General features: G+C 43.2%; 1 protein-coding gene across 5 annotated transcripts in view; it reads right to left on the bottom strand.

Annotated features, from left to right (window-relative positions):
- Positions 1-6,673: 6,673 nt before the first annotated feature.
- The window catches only part of EIF4ENIF1 (eukaryotic translation initiation factor 4E nuclear import factor 1), a 54,728-nt gene continuing 41,604 nt past the window's right edge, over positions 6,674-19,797 (bottom strand). For 4 of the 5 annotated variants that reach the window (XM_068238499.1, XM_068238514.1, XM_068238506.1 and 1 more), the window contains exons 16-19: positions 16,679-16,802; positions 16,260-16,592; positions 10,212-10,355; positions 6,674-7,354 (exon numbers count right to left, since the gene is read on the bottom strand). In XM_068238499.1, coding sequence (XP_068094600.1) covers positions 7,146-7,354; positions 10,212-10,355; positions 16,260-16,592; positions 16,679-16,802 — 810 coding nt within the window. In that variant the 3' untranslated portion in view covers positions 6,674-7,145. The remainder of the gene's footprint in view (positions 7,355-10,211; positions 10,356-16,259; positions 16,593-16,678; positions 16,803-19,797) is intronic. The other variant, XM_068238529.1, reaches the window with a different exon arrangement.

The following is a 19,797-nucleotide window of genomic DNA, read 5'->3' as shown; positions in this document are numbered from 1 at the left end:
CCCTGTTTGCTATTAGTGCCGGCGACGATTGCACTAGAGGGACACATGCGCCCTCTAGTGGTGTTTCATGTAGCTACCACTCTGGTAGCTTTACATGAAACAAAAAAAAAAAAAAAAAAAAAAAAAAAAAAGGATTTTTGCCCATTTGGCAAAAAAAATTAACCGCCAGGGAGGTTAAAGAGGAAACATCCATATACCTATCAGTTAAATTTCCCTTTAAGGTCATCAAATTCTTAGATGACACAACTATCATCGTCTCAGCAACATACAGCATGCCTACTGCAGGGACTGCTTAATTGATTGTGGATTTCAGGAAACACTCCCACCAGTCATCAGTGAGAGCGAAGTCTCCAGCGTATCAGGTGTTTGGTTCCTAGGTAGAACCATAACCAGTGCCCTAAGATTGGGGGCAGAATACCACTTCTATTTAGATTTCACAGGAAAAGGTCATTTTTCATGCTCCTTCTTCCCCTAGGCAATCCTGCTCAACTCCAGCCCATCTGTGTACTCTAAGTAAAGAGGATTCCAATTCTGGCTCATGTTTTAAAGGGAAGGTCCCGGCAAAAAAAAAAAAAAAAAAAAAAAAAAAAAAAAAAAAAAAAAAAGAAGAAAAAAAGTTTTCACTTACCTGGGGTTTCTGCCAGCCCCATGCAGCCATCCTGTGCCCTTGTAGTCACTCACTGCAGCTCCAGTCCCCCACTGGCAGCTAGTTTACTTTTTGCCGACCTCGGAGGTTGGGGGCCGCATTGTGTACATTTCCACATTCCCGCTAGTGCAGGAACATTAACACATACATTTTTACACGTTAGTGGTGCAACGCATAAAAATGTATGCATTGCACCACTAACGTGCAAAAATGTAGGTTTTAATGTTCCAGCATTAGCGGGAATGTGGAAATGTACACAATGCGGCTGCCAACCTCCGAGGTCGGCAAAAACTAAACTAGCTGCCAGTGGAGGACTGGAGTAGCAGTAAGTGACTATGAGGGCACAGGATGGCTGCATAGGGCTGGTAGAAGCCCCAGGTAAGTTAAACTTTTTTTGCCTGGCCCTTCCCTTTAAGTGTCAAATGCAGGGAGCAGATTTCTACCACTCCAAGGTCTTGTCTGCAAGTAAAATGCTATTGGAAGTCTGTGGTTCACTTCCTACATGATAAACTTAAAAGGAACCCTAAAGCAAGAAGTATATAGAGGCTGCCATATTTATTTCCTTTTCAACAATACCAGTTGCCAGGCAGCCCTGTTAATTTAAGCTGCAGTAATGTCTGAATCACACCTGAAACCAAGCATGCAACTAATCTTGCCAGATTTGACAAAAAAAAAAAAAATAAAAAAAAAAAATGCTTGTTCAGGGTCTATGGCTAAAAGTATTAGAGGCAGAGGATCAGTAGTATAACCAGGCAACTGGTATTTCTTAAAGCGGACCCAAACCAAAAACTTTTTAAATTCAAAATATTTAGTTACACCACTGACACATACAAAGATAAACACCTATGAGCACCTACCAACACCTATAAACACAGCGTCAAGCCTATGAGCATTTCAGTGCATGCTTTTCACCCCTCTCTCTTCATAAATAGGGTTACAGGTGTCAGCCATTAGCAATTCCTCCTTTGCTGGACACCATCTACTTCACCAGTTTGCCGGATTCTGTCCCGGCAATTTGAAAGGAAAGGAGGGGTTTCTCCAATAAATGTAAAATATTTTATATTTGCCATAATGCAGCTGTAAAAAGGCTGCCATTTATTATTATAATTTAGAAAATAGATTTCCTTTCTGAAATCTTGTATTTTTAATTTGGGTCCACTTTAGGCCTCTTGCACACTGCATGCATTTCAGATTCCGATTCCGCTTTTTAATCTGTTTTTACATCCGATTCAGATTTTTAATCTTAAAGGGACTCCGAGCAGTGCAGAAACTATGGAAAGATGCATATCATTTTAAAGCTCTTTTTCTCCTCTTTCCAATGATATATAAATCGCCGCCCTACGCCTTTTAGTTTTCATTATTTTCGCGATTGAAATTGCAGCGGCTGCGATTTCGATCGCGAAAATAGAGAAAACTAAAAGGCGTAGGGTGACGATTTAGGTGTCGTCAGAAAGAGGAGAAAGAGCTTTAAAATGATATCCATTTTTCCATAGTTACATTGTATTACACAGGGCGACTTTTTCCTAAAGTCAGCAGCTGCATTCTGCTGAATGGAGCTGCTGACACTAGGGAAAGTGTCGTCCTGAGTAATACAATGTAACTATGGAAAGATGGATATCATTTTAAAGCTCTCTTTCTCCTCTTTCTGACGACACCTAAATCGTCACCCTACGCCTTTTAGTTTTCTCTATTTTCGCGATCGAAATCGCGGCCACGGCAATTTCAATCGCGAAAATAGCGAAAACTAAAAGGCATATGGCGGCGATTTATATATAATTGGAAAGAGGAGAAAGAGAGCTTTAAAATGATATGCATCTTTCCATAGTTTTTGCACTGCTCGGAGTCCCTTTAACTGCATGCTGCGTTTTTTGATCCGTTTTTCTGTTGAATGTATTCAAGGAAAAATCGGAATCGGAAAACGGATTTGCAGTGTGCCGGGAGCCTTAAAGAGACTGAAGCAAGTCTAAATTCACTTTAACTTGTAGCAACGTTAAGCACTATAAGCCCTGCTAAACCGCCGATATCCTGCAGCAAAACAAGGGGTTTATACCACCCAAATCCCCTCTGTGTTTGGGGAGCACTTCCTCAGAGGCAGAGCTTATGGCTATAGCTCTGCCTCTTGGCGCGTCAATCCCTGCTGATCGCCGCCTCGTCCCGTCCCTCTGTCTTCCTTCATAGAGAGGGACGGGGGAGAGGTGGTGATCCACACGGTGATCGACGCGCATGGAGGCAGAGCTGCAGCTGAAAGCTCTGCCTCCATGAGCAGCAAAATCCTCGACCAAGAAAGTCGTGGATTTTGCAGAGGGGATTTGGGGGGGGGGTGGGGGTATAAACCCCTCGTTTTGCCACAGGATAGCGGCGGTTTAGCACGGCTTCTAGTGCTTTACATGGCTACAAGTTGAAGAGAGTCTAAATTAACTTTTTTTAAAGTCTCTGTAAGTACATATGAGAGTTGTATTATTCTATGCAAGGAAATCCTTGACATCAAAGTGGAAGCTCAGTGCGACTGCCATAGTATAGGACTGGTGTGGTGAACACCAATCTGCCTCTCTCTGCCTCTAGCTTACACAGTTCAGTAAATATGACAAAGCATGGTGTATAGGTTGACTTATTAATGTCAAGGTGAGGAATAAGCGCATCATGATACAGTTTGATCTATACGGTTGAGAATACTGTCTTTGTTAGAAGTGGAGTTACTATTGCATTTTACAATGTACGATGCCATTTTGTATAAATGTTTGCAATGTACCTGAGCTTTCTAAATGAAATCAAATCAAAGTATTGATTTTGCAAAACTGATACCAACCCAAATATTACAGATACTCAGCATCCCTTTGATTTTTCAAAAAGTGCATTAGAGTCTAGAAACACTTAGGTACAGAAACACATGGATGACTGTCTCTGAGCAGCGAGCTTTTCCATTAGTGCGATCTGTTTGCAGCATTTTCTCCCTAGTACAATAGTCATCCTGCTGTGTGTATCATTGCAGTGCGGTAAGCAGAGTTATAAGATTATATATAACGTGCAACCATAACGTCCCATTGCAAACGTAGCCTAAAAAAGGTGAATGAAGCTGAATGTCATGTCTGAGGAGAGTCAGCCTTACAGGGTTATGAAAAGAACTAGCATCCTCAACAGAAAAATTATCAGTGTCCTTGTAGCTCAGCCTCTTCATACTCGAAGATACTTTTTGCCTTTAAAATTATCAAGATAACATGTTCTAGAGTTTTCCTTTGAGTCTTACTAGTATTACAACGGCCCTTGCACACTACGTATGCTGTATTACAGAATTTTGCACACCAACTCTGCCCATACAATTCTATGGACCTGTTCACACTTCTGTGCTGTAAGTAACTGACTAAGTTATTTGAACTCGTGCTGCATACAGGCTTATAGTAAAGTCTATGTCCAGTCTCCATTGTAGTTCATACTCAATGCATGCATTATGCAACACACACCATGCAAGGGCCCTTAAGGGACTAATGTACAGGAAAAAAAATCTGGATGAAGTATCTTCAAGTTCAGTCTTATCCTGAACTGCAACTTTAGGAATAACCTCCATGTATTGGAGCTCAGCAGTCTCTTCAGCGCTAAATAGTTATCTTAGAGTCAGATTCTTTCACAGGACCCTTTAGCTCAAACTGAGCTCCCAAAGTAACTAACTTGTAATGAAAAAAGAAAATTACAAAGAGAAAAAAAATAAAAGCTCCATTTATATCCAGATGGCTTGCGTCAAATATACACGAGTACTAAATCCCTCAACGCCCATTAGCAATACAAAGTTCTGCTGCAAGCTTACTGAAGAGTCCTACAGTGTAACCCTAGAATTTAAACACTAAAGGCAGCCATACACTGGTCGATGTGCCATCAGATCGACCAGCTGACAGATCCCTATCTGATCGAATCTGATCAGAGAGGGATCGTATGGCTGCCTTTCCTGCAAACAGATTGTGAATCGATTTCAGCCTGAAACCGATCACAATCTGTTGTGGTGGTGCTGCCGCCGCTCCCCCCGCCGGTATACATTACCTGAGGCTGGCTCCCGGGCGTGATGTCCCCGTCATGTGGCACCTCCGGCTCCGGCATCCGCATAGAACTTACGCTATCACACCAGTGACAGCGGAAGTTCAAATAGAGCGCCCTCTAGTTGTACTTCCGCTGTCACTGGCATGACAGCGGAAGTTATACGAGGATGCCGGAGGCGCCATGACGGGAGCAGTGACGGACGGGATGCCCGGGAGCCAGCCTCAGGTAATGTATACCTGATCGGATCGGCCGCCGCTAGCGACGCGCTCCCTACCCGCGGGCGATCGAGGGTAATTTCCCGCACGGCGCGATCGACGGACCGATCCGATTTCGGGAGGAAATCGGATCGGCGGGTGCGTGTTGCGCGAACGATTGGCAGCAGATTCGATCCCAGTGATCGAATCTGCTGTCGAAACTGCCGCAAATCGGGCCAGTGTATGGCCACCTTAAAAGTAACATGAAACATGTCAACTCGCTGCAGTTATTCTCAACACCGAGTATAATGTGCTGCAGTCCCTTGAGGGACAAAGCTGTAATGAGTGATATGGAGGCTGCCATATTTATTTCCTTTTAAGCAATACCAATTGCCTGGCTTTCCTGCTGATCCTCTGAATCACACCAGAAACAAGCATGCGACTAATTGAGTCATGTCTCAGAATGTCAAACTCCTGACCTGCTGCATGCTTGTTCAGGGTCTATGGCTAAAAGTATGAGGGTACGTTTCCACTTGTGCGGCGCGATTTACTCGCGGAAAACACATCAACGAATCCGCATCCATGCTGATTTTCACGCGGAATCGTTCGCGATTTTAACAACGCGATTTTAACCATGTCAATGCCGGCAAGCATTGACATGGGTTTTTTAACGAAATCGCGCGCGGAAACGCCGGGAAAACCGCAAGACTCAAGTGCTTGCGGTTTTCCTATTTAGTTACATGACCGACGATTCGCGTGCGGGTGTGCGGCGTGCGAATTCTGACGGCTCTGCTGTGCAGATTTTTCTACAGAGCGAGCCGCACAGAATTCCTGAAAAAAGTGGAAACGGCGCCATCCACTAGTATTGTTTGAGCGAATCTGCATGCAGGAAACGCGAGCAGGTTCGCTCTAGTGGAAACGAGCCCTTAGAGGCAAACACTACTGCAGCCAAACAGATCAGCGCGGCTGCCAGGCAACTGGAATTGTTTAAAAAGGATATAAATCTGTCAGCCTCCATATTCTTCCCACTAGAGGTCCTTTAAAGTGAACCCGAGGTGAAAATAAACTTATGAGATAAACCATTATATTGATCCTTCCTCTCCTAAAAATGACTTTAGATATCCCAGGAATATCCCACCGGAGAAAACCGGGAGCCTGCGGAGTGGCGCCGAGGGCACGTCCTGCCTGCCACGGGCTGGAGGAAGCCCCAGGTAAGTGGATTTGTATTTATTTTTTACAGAGCGACCGTGAACCTTCCCTTTAAACATTTAGAAAGTAGATTGAGGTTTTGTTGTCTCTGCTCAGTTGCTGTCTATTAAGTGTCCCTAAATGAAAACACATGAACTATATTGACTGACTCGATGCTCTCAGAAATATGTAGAAAAATGTATTCTGCCAGGAAAATTTTATGGCTGTGACGTTTACTATATTTCTGACATGGTACTGACAAGACAAAAGCTGCCACTTCCTGCCATAAAAAATTAACAGTTTCAGGCAGCAAAACAAGTAAAACACCCTGGTTAATACTTTTGCACTGTACATACACAATGTTTAGCTCATGTCATCTCGGGTACACTTTAAGGTGACCATACGCTTGTCGATTTCTTTCCCATCAATATCCAGCCAATTCTATCACTAACCAAATCTGCTGGATTTGGGGTGGCTGTCACGCAAAAGCGATTTGGAAAATGTATTCCCAGCAGATTAATTGAATCTACAAGGAATCAAATGAGAAAAACTACACGTGTATGGGCACCATAGCACACAACCAACATGCCCTAACCAGTAACCATAAAAATGCACTCTATTGGCATATGCAGATTTATTTGAAAGAAAAACGAAATGTACAAATTAAAGGGACAGCCCAGACTGTAAGTGGCAAAACAGAATCAGCTTTTGCTTCTGTACAGCTAGCTAAACCAAAGCTATTCTAAATGTGAGTATATACACAAAAGAAATCTTTATACAAGTCTGTACACAAAGTTCACTGCGTGAAGGCCAACTGTTACCCCTCAGCAAGCCGATACGTCCAAAAGAAAATAAAAAAATAAAGTGCCCCTTCCCAAAAAGGCTTCCTGGGCTAATGAGATGATTCCTCCTTCACCAGACTCTGCACTGGTATTAAGCAGATAAGAAGGGGAAGCATACTCTCCATCACCATGCCCAAATCTAAACAAAAACAGAGTTGAGTAGATGGGTCTTGGGGTATAAAGACACCAGTCATCCTCTGCCCGGAAGGGAATGAAGACCATCGAACCGTCAGACATGCCGACTTCACTTCATTGTCTGTATTCAAGTTCATCCACGCTGATAACTTTAGCAGGCATAGACGGTAAAGGTTGCTGCAGAACATCAGAGCCAAACCATTTGGCTAGTCCCACGGGGGAAGAGCTCCTCTGAGAACGCTGGTCCATCATATGTACATTGGGCCGATTTGACAAACCTAGCGAAGACGCATGTAAACCAGAGAAAGCCTGTGTTCCAGATCCTGCAGGGAGAGACAGGTTTATGAACTTTTTCAATCACCTAAAAAAAGGAGAAAGACTTTCAAGTCTATCAGAGGTATTTCCTCAAAGCTTTCAAGAATGACCTCTAAAAAAACATTTTTTCTTCAACAAAGACTTCCAGCAGGTTCATAGGCTAACCTGGAATAAAAGGCAGTTAAGCCTCCTTTCTGACTGACACAAATGCCTTTTGGCTGCAATTAAATACAGCATTCATATCCCCATGCATGTCGCTGACAAGTGGTGGGGCAACCCCTCCCCAACAGCTAAAGGGGTTGCGTCTGGGCATGGCCACGCTACGATGACTGCCTGTTCACTGCCAATGATTGATTCTAGAAAGTGCCCTGCAGGTCCACAGGAGCAGCTGACAGGCTGTGGCTTCACCACCTTTAGCCCCTTGTGTGAAAGAGGCTTAAATGTTACACATTTCCTTTGTATTGCACTGTAGGACTGTCTGGTTTTAAGTTTACATTAAACACACAAATATAAAGGGCTAAAAGACCAAAAAGCCCTCTATTAAGTAAGGCTTTGCCATTTCCGCCAGAGCCTGAACAGAAAACTGCTAGTGCACCTGGCGCAGGCAGGCCAATGGATTGTTATGTGTTGAAAAGCGGTTACTGTGCATACACACAGCAACATGCAGATCTTTGGGGGGGTCCCACTGCTGGATTCCCTCTGCTAAGGGCCAAGCCTCTTTAGGATCCAGATGCAAGTCCCCCCCCCCCCCCCTTTTTTCACTCCAGGTACACTTTAAGGCGGCAAAATTACATTTAGCATTGCTTTTTCATAGAGGGCTTTTTTTTTTTTTATCTCTTTTAGCCCTTTCTACTTTCCTAGTGGTTCTGGGTCACCAGGACATGTCAAGGTATCCCTTAGGGCTCATTTCCACTATCGCGAATTTGCATGTGGTTTTCGCATAGCAATACAAGTGAATGGGACTGTTTCCACTTGTCAGGATTCCCTTGCGTTTTTCTGTGCAGAAAAAATTTGCATGGCAGAGCCATCACAATTCGCATACCGCTATGCAAATCGCATACAATGTATTTAATAGGAAATTCGCATGAGGTTTGGGTATGCGAATTTTCATGCGAATTCGCATAGAAACAATGGAAAAGCACACCAGCACTGCCATGGTTAAATTTGCATACATCGTCATCCATGCGAATTTGCATGAAAATTCGCATAGACTCGCATGCGAAATTCTTACCGCGGCGATTCGCACCGCACAAGTGGAAATGCAGCCTTAGTACTAATCCAAGCTCTATTCCACAGCCATGTTAATCCATGCCATGCACTGATGAGGCCAGAAAGTCTAAGACATCTGTAAGCATGTTGGATTGGTGTGGCTCTGTAAAATTTATTAGCTATAGACTCACTATAAATCAGCGATTCTGGATGTGCAACCTTTCTTCCAGGGGAATAAAGCGAAGATTTGCATATTTAGGAGTGATGCAACAAGGTAAACCACAGTTGCTCACTAAATGATCACAAATACCATCTGTTTTAAAGTGAACCAGAGTTTTTTTTTTTGTTTTTTTTTTAAAGAAAATTTATACATACCTGGGGCTTCTTCCAGCCCCATCTGCCTGGATCGCTGCCACGCCGCCATCCTCCGCTACAAGAACCGGGTCCATGCACTGCAGTCAGGCTAGCGCACATGTGTCAAACTCCAAGCCTGGAGGGTCAGATCCATGCCAGTGTTTAGGATGGACTGAGAAAGAGAAATGTGTTCTACCTGATGGACCACACCTTTCCTGATTTCAACCCACCAATTCATTAGAGCTGTATCAAAAATGTGTGAGGATCTCGGCCCTCATAGGATCGTATGACATACCTGGTCTAGCGTAAGAGAAGTGCGCTGTTTGCGCATCTCCCTTGCAGCCGCCGGATAAATACGTAGAGGGCGCATTTCTCCTGCATAGGCTGGCTCCAATGACGTCAGTGACGAGACCCAGTTCTCGTAGCTGTGGGCAGCGGAGGACAGCGGCGTGGGAGCGATCCAGGCAGATGGGGCTAGAGAAAGCCCCAGGTATGTATATTTTTTTTTTTTTTTTTACTTTTCCCGTCCCTGGTTTACTTTAAGAAGGCAAAATTACATATTTAGCATTGCTTTTTAATAGGACACTTTTTGGTCTAAGCCCCTTATACTTTCCTAGAAGTCTTGGGTCACCATGAGCCTTCTGGATACACATGTATAAATTTTAGTCTTTATTTCAATTTGCAGATTACACTAGGGACACTTCTGTGCGCTTTTCACAGTGCATTGCCCTGTGTGTTTTGCAACTTATTGATTTTCCCATGTGATTAAATGTCCTATCCCATGTAATTAAATGGTTCACATCTATGCACTGCGCAAAATTACAAACAGTGTTGCGTGCATTTCTGTGTGTTGAGCTGTAAAGTGCACATCAATGCAAGTGAATGGGTGCACTTTTTAAGCGCATACAAGCGCATGTGTTACCACTAATTGGGAAAAATACATTTACATATGAAAACAAAGCTTTGACAACTGCTACAATAAAACTGGCATAAAAACACATGCAACACACTGAAGCACGCACATAATCGCATGCGTTTAACATGCGCTTTTACACATTTCTCAGCGCACCTTATGTGAATGAGACCTAAGACATACTTCTTATCCAGACACTTTCGCTTATTTATCTCTTAGGAACAGTGAAATTCTACATACCGTAAATACTCAGATTGTCATACAATGTCCCATTATATAAATTCTATAGAACTTTATGGGTTTCAGTAAATAAAAAGGGAAAATCAGAATATGAAAAAGTTAGTTATTCTCATAACGATTAGATTTTGAAGCTGCTTTTATCTTAATACCTGGCCGCTGTACAGACTGTTGCATCATTGCAAGTTGCAGAGGGTTTGTAGGGCGCTGGTTGAGAAGCGGATGTCCTGTAGGTGCCAGTGGATAAAATGGTTGGCCAAGAAGAGCAGACAGATCAATGCCAGGAGGCAGCAGCCCTTAAGAGAAGAAAAAACATTTGTAGATTTCCAAATATATTTTAAAACAGACTAACAGCGCTGCGTAATATGTTGGCGCTTTATAAATACAATAAATAATAATAATAATAATAAATAATAATAATAATAATAATAATAATAATAATAATAATAATAATAATAATAATAATAAATACCCTTAAAGAGGAACTGTTGCGAAAATCTTGAAATTTAAAAAAAATATACAAAGAAGTACATTTCTCCCAGAGTAAAAGGAGCCATAAATTACTTTTCTCCTATGTTGCTGTCACTTACAGTAAGTAGTAGAAATCTGACATTTTTCATGCTTTCTCTGTCGTCTTCCCTTCTTCTTGTGGAGATACTGGTATTCTACACGTAACCTGTGGTTTATCATCACACTTTGAGATGCAACTACTTTGATACTTAATGACGGATTATAATATGTATTACCTCCAGTAATCAACACTATACAAAAGAAATGTAGGAACACTTGTTGCCATGACTTATGTATGTTACATCTCCCTTCCTGTATGTGTTTGGAATGTCAAACGTGATGATAATATGACTTTGTTATAACTCCCGGATGTGGGAGCACAGTATTTCCCTTACTGTATCTGTTCCTTTTTCATGTTAAAATAAAAATTGATTTGTTAAAAAAAGAAATCTGACATTGGCTAGTCCATCTCTTCATGGGGGATTCTCAGCATGGCCTTTATTCTTTATAAAGACATTCTCTGAAAATGATTAATTACAAAGATGCTGGCCAGCCTCCCTTCTCACTATTGGCAGTTATCATTCACTAAATGCTTTTAAAAATAAAGTAAACCCTGAGAACCCCCCCCCCCCCCCCCCTATGAAAAGATGGGCTAGTCCAAAATCAGTAAGGTCACATTTCTACTACCTACTGTAAGTGACAGCAACATACCGTAGGAGAAAATTTACGGCTCATTTTACTCAGGAAGAAATGTAGTTATTTATATGCGTTTTAAATTAAGATTTTTGCGACAATTCCTCTTTAGGTGCCTTCTTCCTATACTAATGCATACAAGTTAGACAGTCATTTGTTATGTCCATCCAGAGGTTTTTTTTTTTTTTTTTTTTTTTTTTACACTGCTGGTTTTTATATATGTTACGGCCAGAACCCGAAGTTTGGCCACTTCTAGTTCTGGCCGGCCACTTCGGGTTCTGGCCGGCCAATTTGCGAAGTGGCCGCTGCGCTGCGGCCAATGTTAGAAATGGATTGTTTACTCTGATATTAATGTATCTTCTGGCCGCAGCGCAGCGGCCAAACGTATAACCACTTAATTGCAACAAATTAATACGTTTGGCCGCTGCGCTGCGGCCAGAAGATACATTAATATCAGAGTAAACAATCCATTTCTAACATTGGCCGCAGCGCAGCGGCCACTTCGCAAATTGGCCGGCCAGAACCCGAAGTGGCCGGCCAGAACTAGAAGTGGCCAAACTTCGGGTTCTGGCCGTAACATATATAAAGTTTTTTGAAGTACTTTTTTGATCGGTCTGTTTTTGATACTAATTTATGCAAATGTTTACTATTGCTGGCCCCAATGTTTAAAGTACATCCCTGACCTGTATTGTGACAGCTGGACACTGCTTTGAGAGTTGTGACGATCAGTTTTTGGGGAGATTTTAAATGTTTTTATTCGTATAGGTCACTGGACAAGTCCACAAAAGAAAAGTCTGACTTTTCACTAATTACTGGTATGTGACTATCCATTTGTGTGGACTCACACGGGTTCTCTTTTTCTTGTATGAATAGGATGCACTGTAGGAAAAATCACCATGGCACAGTTAAAAAGGGTGCACGGCTTAAGCCAAAAGAGGGCTCAGACAGACGGGGTGATTGGCTCAATCCTAAGTCCAGTGAGCTGGTGCAATCCCTCCCAGACAGGTACACCACTCCTGCTCCACACAGTGATACTTAGATACAGTAGAAGGAGGCACTCCACAGGCAGGAACTTGCGTTCAATTTTATTGCATGTCGATACACACTACATGTTTCGGGCTCCGCCTAATGAAGGGCGGAGCCCGAAACATGTAGGGTGTATCGACATGCAATAAAATTGAACGCAAGTTCCTGCCTGTGGAGTGCCTCCTTCTACTGTATCTACATTAGGTACTCACAAGGGCATAGCAACAGCAACATCTATGGGGCCCTGGAGTAGAGGGGGCCCAGGTGGTACTTTATGTATTCCCTATTAACTGTGTTCCTCCGCCCTATGATTTTGTCCCATGGACTATATGCAGTGTAGATCGCATGAGAATTTTCATTTCCCAGTTAACTCCTATCCATAGGGTAGGGGCATGTTGCATTGCTCAGTACGCAAAAGTTGTGCATGTGCAGAGTCCTATCGCCTGCGGGAGCACAATCAGGGTGCGTGCGCCTCAAGGGCAGCGCGCATGTGCAGACTGGCCAGCTTTGCAGGGGTCACCACTGCTTGCCGAAGGGATTCAGACCAAAGTCGTAGGCACAGGATGACTTGAGGGGGCTGCAAGAAGCCCCAGGCATTTTTTTTTTTTTTTTTTTTTTACTTAAAGAGAACCTGAGGTTGGTTTGAAGATTATTATCTGCATACAGAGGCTGGATCTGCCTATACAGCCCAGCCTCTGTTGCTATCCCAAACCCCCCTAAGGTCCCCCTGCACTCCCTCATAAATCACAGCCACGCTGCTGACAAACAGCTTGTCAGAGCTGGCTGTGTTTATCTCTATAGTGTCAGTCTGCTGCTCTCCCCGCCTCCTGCAGAACTCCAGTCCCCGCCTGCATCCCTTCCTGCTGATTGGAGGGAAGGGACGGGGCAGGGACCGGAGCTATGCAGAGGGCGGGGGAGCAGCCGAGACTGACACTACAGATGTAAACACAGCCTCACAGCACGGCTGTGATTTATGAGGGATTGCAGAGTGCAGGGGGACCTTAGTGGGGTTTGGGATAGCAACAGAGGCTGGGCTGTATAGGCAGATCCAGCCTCTGTACGCAGAGAACATTCTTTAAACACACCTCGGGTTCTCTTTAAAGGGAACCTGAAGCGAGGAAAATTTAAAATAAACACGACTTAGCTGCAAGTTAATATTATATACTAACCTCACTGTCAGTTCCTCTCAGAAGCTCACCATTTTCCTCTTATGGTGATCCCTTCCAGTTCTGACAATATTTTGTCATAACTGAAACATACCATTTGCCGCCAGTTATAGATCAACAGCTGTCAGTTACAACTTAAATGTGCAAGGTAATGTCCATGTTCCGAGGGCCAAGTGGGTGATATTGCAGTTTAACAGTGTGCTGACCAGGAAGCTGTTATGGGGTAATGGCCATTTTTAGAATGGAGGATGGAGAAATTCGTTTATCACAGTGGACATATGGGACACAGGAGAGAAAGAAATATAGAGTAGTAGACTACACCGGAGGTAAGTAGGTCCTGTGTATTGTTATTTTGACTTTTTATTTTCAGTTCAGGTTCTCTAAGTAACCCTTTAAATTTGTACATTTCCCTAAAATTCAGCTTTAAAGCGATAACTGTTCTTATTCAGACAAGTACAGTTACACCTTGGTGCCCCAAACAGCATCACAAAGTAAACTAGACCTTTCAGAGGACAAAGTTGATCATTACACATAAAAAGTGCCAAAGATTACTTGTGTAGACTGCACCACAAATATACAATAGATTGCAAGTCAGTGTCCTCCACAAAGTCTAAAATGTTGCTTGACCTTTGAAGTGCCTATGCCAGTTATCAAACACAGGGATGGGCCTAGTGCCTAGTACACTATGGGGCTTGCCGCTTTCAGTAGGAACTCATGCTTTCTGGGAATCCTGGCGATTCCTAAAAGCACTTTGCTACTGAAAAGCTATAGGAGTAAGCCCACAGCCTGTTGCGATCATGGGCCAATTGCATTCAAGCCAATGGGGCAAAAAATCACAATCGCTCTGCAATTTTTTTTTGGGGGGGGGGGGGGCATGCCTTCAGCGATTCCTGAATTCCTAAACGTTGCTGCAAGTGGGTATCTGGCCTTGACAGTATTTGTTATCCAGGAAACAAAGAAACGCCATAGTGAAAGGTATGGAGGAAGGCACTTTTCAAAGAATGTCAATGGCCTGGTGGTCATGCTGATCCTTTTGGCTGCAGGAGTGTGAATACCGCCTGAAACAAGCATGCTAATAAGGCCAGACTAAATCACAGCCCCTGTGCATGCTCATTCTGGGTCAATGGCTGAAGTATTAGAGCCACAGGATCAGGAACAGTTGGAAAAGTAGGATAATTAAAAAAGTAATCTGTCAGCTCAGTATAGCGGATGTCTTGAATGCACCATTTTTTATTTAGGTCTCTTTTCCATGGGAGGCTACTGCTCCCATGCACTGACTAGGCCAGTGGTTCTCAAACTTTTTGGGGTGGGTGCCTTGACCTTTTTTTCAAGGCATCCCTGGGCAAAAAGCTAGTGATACTAATTCGGAATCATCCCCACGCCAAGTAGTCAGTGGCACCCATTAGACAGCATCTCCCCTCTAAGTGGTCACTGACCCCATCCATTGTATATCAAAGTGCAATTGCATTGCCTCGATGTGGAGAGTAAAAAAAGTCTGGCACTCAATGCTGCAGGGATCTGTGTAGGCTAGCCTGGATAACGTGAATCATCCACATGCACTCAGAGCGACAATGCCATACAATAAGAAAGAGGAAAAAGGCACTGGATGCTTACTTCACTTTTAAATCACAAGGTTCACAAAGACAAGCGGTTGGCAGTGGGTTGAGTTACATTCAGCTGCGGGGACCCGGCAGAAAGACAGAGGGCGCGGATGGTGTCCTCCGTGCATTGATATTTCATGCAGGTAATTACCTTTAACCTATTTCGCCTCGTAAGTCCCTTAAGGGTGTGACCAATGAGGCACACAACACAAGTATGCCTCCCTGTAAAGGTGGCCATACACGGCACAATTTTTTTCATCCAATCTTACTAATTCTATGTAGTAGAGGGGAACTGCCTAAAATTATCCTCTCAGTATATTCACTTAATTTACCCTTATACTACATAGAAATGGTAAGATTGTATGAAAAATTGGACCATGTATGGTCACCATAAGACGCACAAGTTACCCTTTAACCTTCCTGGCGGTAAGCCCGAGCTAAGCTCGGGCTATGCCGCGCAGGAGGATTCCTCAGGCCCTGCTGGGCTGATTTGCATACTTTTTTTATGCAACACGCAGCTAGCACTTTGCTAGCTGCGTGTGCATTCCGATCGCCGCCCCCCCCCCCAGACCCCGTGCGCTGCCCGGCCAACCAGTGGCAGGCAGCGCTGAGGGGTGGATCGGGACTCCCTTAGACGTCACGACGTCCATGACGTTGGTGACGGCATCCCGCCCCGTCGCCATGGCTCGTTACATGATTTAAAAAAAAAAAAAAAAAAGTGCTGTGCTGCCCCCTGGCGGTTTCTAATAGACCGCCAGGAGGGTTAGAAAACACTGCACGAAATGAGTTGTCCCAACAGAACCCACAATCAATGTGCTAGCCCCATAGGAATATCATTGCTTATGCGTTGATATTGTCCATTGCAATGCTCAGTAAAAATAAAAAAAGAAAGTGTTCTACATACCTCGGGCTTTCTCCAGGCCCATCCACATGGATCGCTGCCACGCTGCTGTCCTCAGCCTACTCCAGGCTCAACAACTGGAGGAAGTTACGGGACCCGGTAGCAGCACAGGAGGAGGCAGACGGTGGCGTGGGAGCGATCCATGCAGATGGGGCTAGAGGAAGCTCCAGGCCTCTCTCAAAAAAAAGTCTGCATCAAAAAAGGGCAACACACTGCAATCAGTGGGGGGGGGGAGGAGTGCAAGTATAAACAACCAAAGATTCAGGTTCACTTCATCAGCCTTTGTAACTAGAGAATACTGACCTGCCTGTAAGAGGGAGAGATGTTGTGGAGGAACACCTTGTGCCAACATCTTTTGTACCAACCCTGGATGCAGCTGGTGAGACGGTCGAACAACCGGCACAACAGGTACCTGGTGCAGAGGGCGTAGGAAGGAAGCTCCGGGCACAGGAGATGCCATAGTAGGAGTTTGCCTCCCTGTAGATTTGGGACGATAGTCCTGGTCTTTGGTGTAGCGATTCTGGTGGGGTAATGGTGGGGTGCACCCAGAACGTTGAGAAGTTTGATATCTGTGCCCTAGTACTGGAGAAGTGCCATGGACATTGTGGTCAGATATGGGGCTGGTTATCGCTCCATCTGCAATCAAGGAACCAGGATTTAAATAAACCCTTAGCAAATCTTAATTCTCTTAGAAGCACAGAAAATGAATTAATGTACAATACCTTCATGTCCCCTTTGTCCATCTTTCCCTTGGGTACTCGGCTTTCCCACAGAGTCATCTTTACTCTTCTCTTTGCTTTCGTACATTTTACGGATCACTGAGGTAGGTGTAAAGGATGGCGACAGCTGGAAAAGAAAAGCATGAATACTTGGAGAAATGTATCTGTAGTGAATGCGTAGCATTTTCAAGTGGTGGGAAAGACACCAAACCCAACATGCATTTAAAAAAAAAAAAAAAAAACACCAAACAAAAAAAAAAAAAAAACCTGTAGCATGGCACTGTCAAGAACTACATTTTTTTAAGGACAACTGACGTAAGAAGTGTCAGGTTTTATAAGTTGAATAAAAACATAATTAATGTCCTTTAAGAATATAATCTTATAGGATTGTATGGTTTGTTATAGATATTAGCACGTGTATCCTGATTTATATTATATACAGTGGAGGAAATAATTATTTGACCCCTCACTGATTTTGTAAGTTTGTCCAATGACAAAGAAATGAAAAGTCTCAGAACAGTATCATTTCAATGGTAGGTTTATTTTAACAGTGGCAGATAGCACATCAAAAGGAAAATCGAAAAAATAACCTTAAATAAAAGATAGCAACTGATTTGCATTTCATTGAGTGAAATAAGTTTTTGAACCCTCTAACAATAAAAGACTTAATACTTAGTGGAAAAACCCTTGTTTGCAAGCACAGAGGTCAAACGTTTCTTGTAATTGATGACCAAGTTTGCACACATTTTAGGAAGAATGTTGGTCCACTCCTCTTTGCAGATCATCTCCAAATCCCTAAGGTTTCGAGGCTGTCTCTGTGCAACTCTGAGCTTGAGCTCCCTCCTTAGGTTTTCTATTGGATTAAGGTCCAGAGACTGACTAGGCCACTCCATGACCTTAATGTGCTTCTTCTTGAGCCACTCCTTTGTTGCCTTTGCTGTATGTTTTGGGTCATTGTCGTGCTGGAACACCCATCCACGACCCATTTTCAGTTTCCTGGCAGAGGGAAGGAGGTTGTCGTTCAGGATTTCACGATACATGGCTCCGTCCATTTTCCCGTTAATCCGATTAAGTTGTCCTGTGCCCTTAGCAGAAAAACCACCACCAAAGCAAAATGTTTCCACCCCCATGCTTGACGGTAGGGACGGTGTTTTGGGGGTCATAGGCAGCATTTTTCTTCCTCCAAACACAGCGAGTTGAGTTAATGCCAAAGAGCTCTATTTTGGTCTCATCAGACCACAGCACCTTCTCCCAGTCACTCACAGGATCATTCAGGTGTTCATTGGCAAACTTCAGACGGGCCTGCACATGTGCCTTCTTGAGCAGGGGGACCTTGCGAGCCCTGCAGGATTTTAATCCATTGCAGTGTATTGTGTTTCCAATGGTTTTCTAGGTGACTGTGGTCCCTGCTAATTTGAGGTCATTCACTAATTCCTCCCGTGTAGTTCTAGGATGCTTTTTCACCTTTCTCAGAACCATTGACACCCCACGAGGTGAGATCTTGCGTGGAGCCCCAGATCGAGGTCGATTGATGGTCATTTTGTGCTCCTTCCATTTTCGAACAATCGCACCAACAGTTGTCACCTTCTCTCCCAGCTTCTTGCTAATGGTTTTGTAGCCCATTCCAGCCTTGTGCAGGTCTACAATTTTGTCTCTGACATCCTTGGACAGCTCTTTGGTCTTTCCCATGTTGGAGAGTTTGGAGTCTGCTTGATTGATTGATTATGTGGACAGGTGTCTTATACAGGTGACTAGTTAAGACAGGTGTCCTTAATGAGGGTGACTAATTGAGTAGAAGTGTCTAACCACTCTGTGGGAGCCAGAACTCTTAATGGTTGGTAGGGGTTCAAAAACTTTTCACTCAATGAAATAGCAAATCAGTTGCTATCTTTTATTTAAGGTTATTTTTTCGATTTTCCTTTTGATGTGCTATCTGCCACTGTTAAAATAAACCTACCATTGAAATGATACTGTTCTGAGACTTTTCATTTCTTTGTCATTGGACAAACTTACAAAATCAGTGAGGGGTCAAATAATTATTTCCTCCACTGTATATTGATGCATGTTTGGTTTATCATATGGATTGCAAGAAAGCGCTCTTTTATTTTACTTTTATAAATTTTAAGCGGAGTAGTGACATTGAGAACATGGTTTAATGACAGACTGCTGACAAAATGCTGATCCAGGTATACTTGACTAGTAATCTTTAGGCAAATCTTAAACGTTTACTCTGCCTTGGCCAATATTGAGATCCCAGAGTCTGTGTACAGGCGCAGCAAGCTAGCCAGAGACAACCTTAGAAGGTGTGCTGATATAGAATTTCTGATAATCTTATCAGGAATTCTATGTATGTCATATATAGCATGTCATATATAGTAATGTAATACGCATTATCCCATATTTTATATAGGTAAATGCATAGTATTAAGAACATACTTACTGTATTTTTTTGGACTATAAGACTCACTTTTTCTTCCCCCAATGTGGGGGACAAAAGTCAGTGCGTCTTATAGTCCAAATGCAGGGAGTTCCTGACTTGTAAATTCCTGCCAATACGAACCTCCAACCCGCCGCAATGTCAGGGACCCCTGTCAGGAGGACACAAGAGGGACAGAGGACACATGAGGGACACAAAGTGGCATAGAGGAGGACACAATGATGACAGGGAGACACAAGAGGTACAAAGGTGCATGAGGTACAAAGGGGCATAATCCACAAGATGCCCCTTCACCATGGATGCACCAGGTTTAATATATAATTTTCCCCCTAGCATTTGCCCTCTGAACCTAGGTGCGTCTTATGGTCAGGAGCATCTTATAGTCCGAAAAATACGGTAATACCAAATGTAGAATATAATTGAGATTTTCTACAGAGCTGCAATGTTTGAGTTATAATCATTAACTGTATAGCTGTCCACACAAGAGACTCAAGAGCCATATTTACTGGGATAACATTCTTGAATTATAAATGGTTGTGCTCAAACAGAGCCATTTATTATATTACGGTATTAAGAGATTATGAACATTCTTCCAAAAGAAATGACTTGTCAAACAAATAAATTCTTTAGATTAGGAAGAGTTCAAAGTTTAAAATGTCTAAAGAAATTTAAAAGAATACACCCA

The sequence above is a fragment of the Hyperolius riggenbachi genome, chromosome 1, assembly GCF_040937935.1.
Source record: "Hyperolius riggenbachi isolate aHypRig1 chromosome 1, aHypRig1.pri, whole genome shotgun sequence".
Taxonomy (NCBI): domain Eukaryota; kingdom Metazoa; phylum Chordata; class Amphibia; order Anura; family Hyperoliidae; genus Hyperolius; species Hyperolius riggenbachi.
Note: the sequence above shows the minus strand (reverse complement) of the source record. Positions and strands in the feature narration are given on the sequence as shown.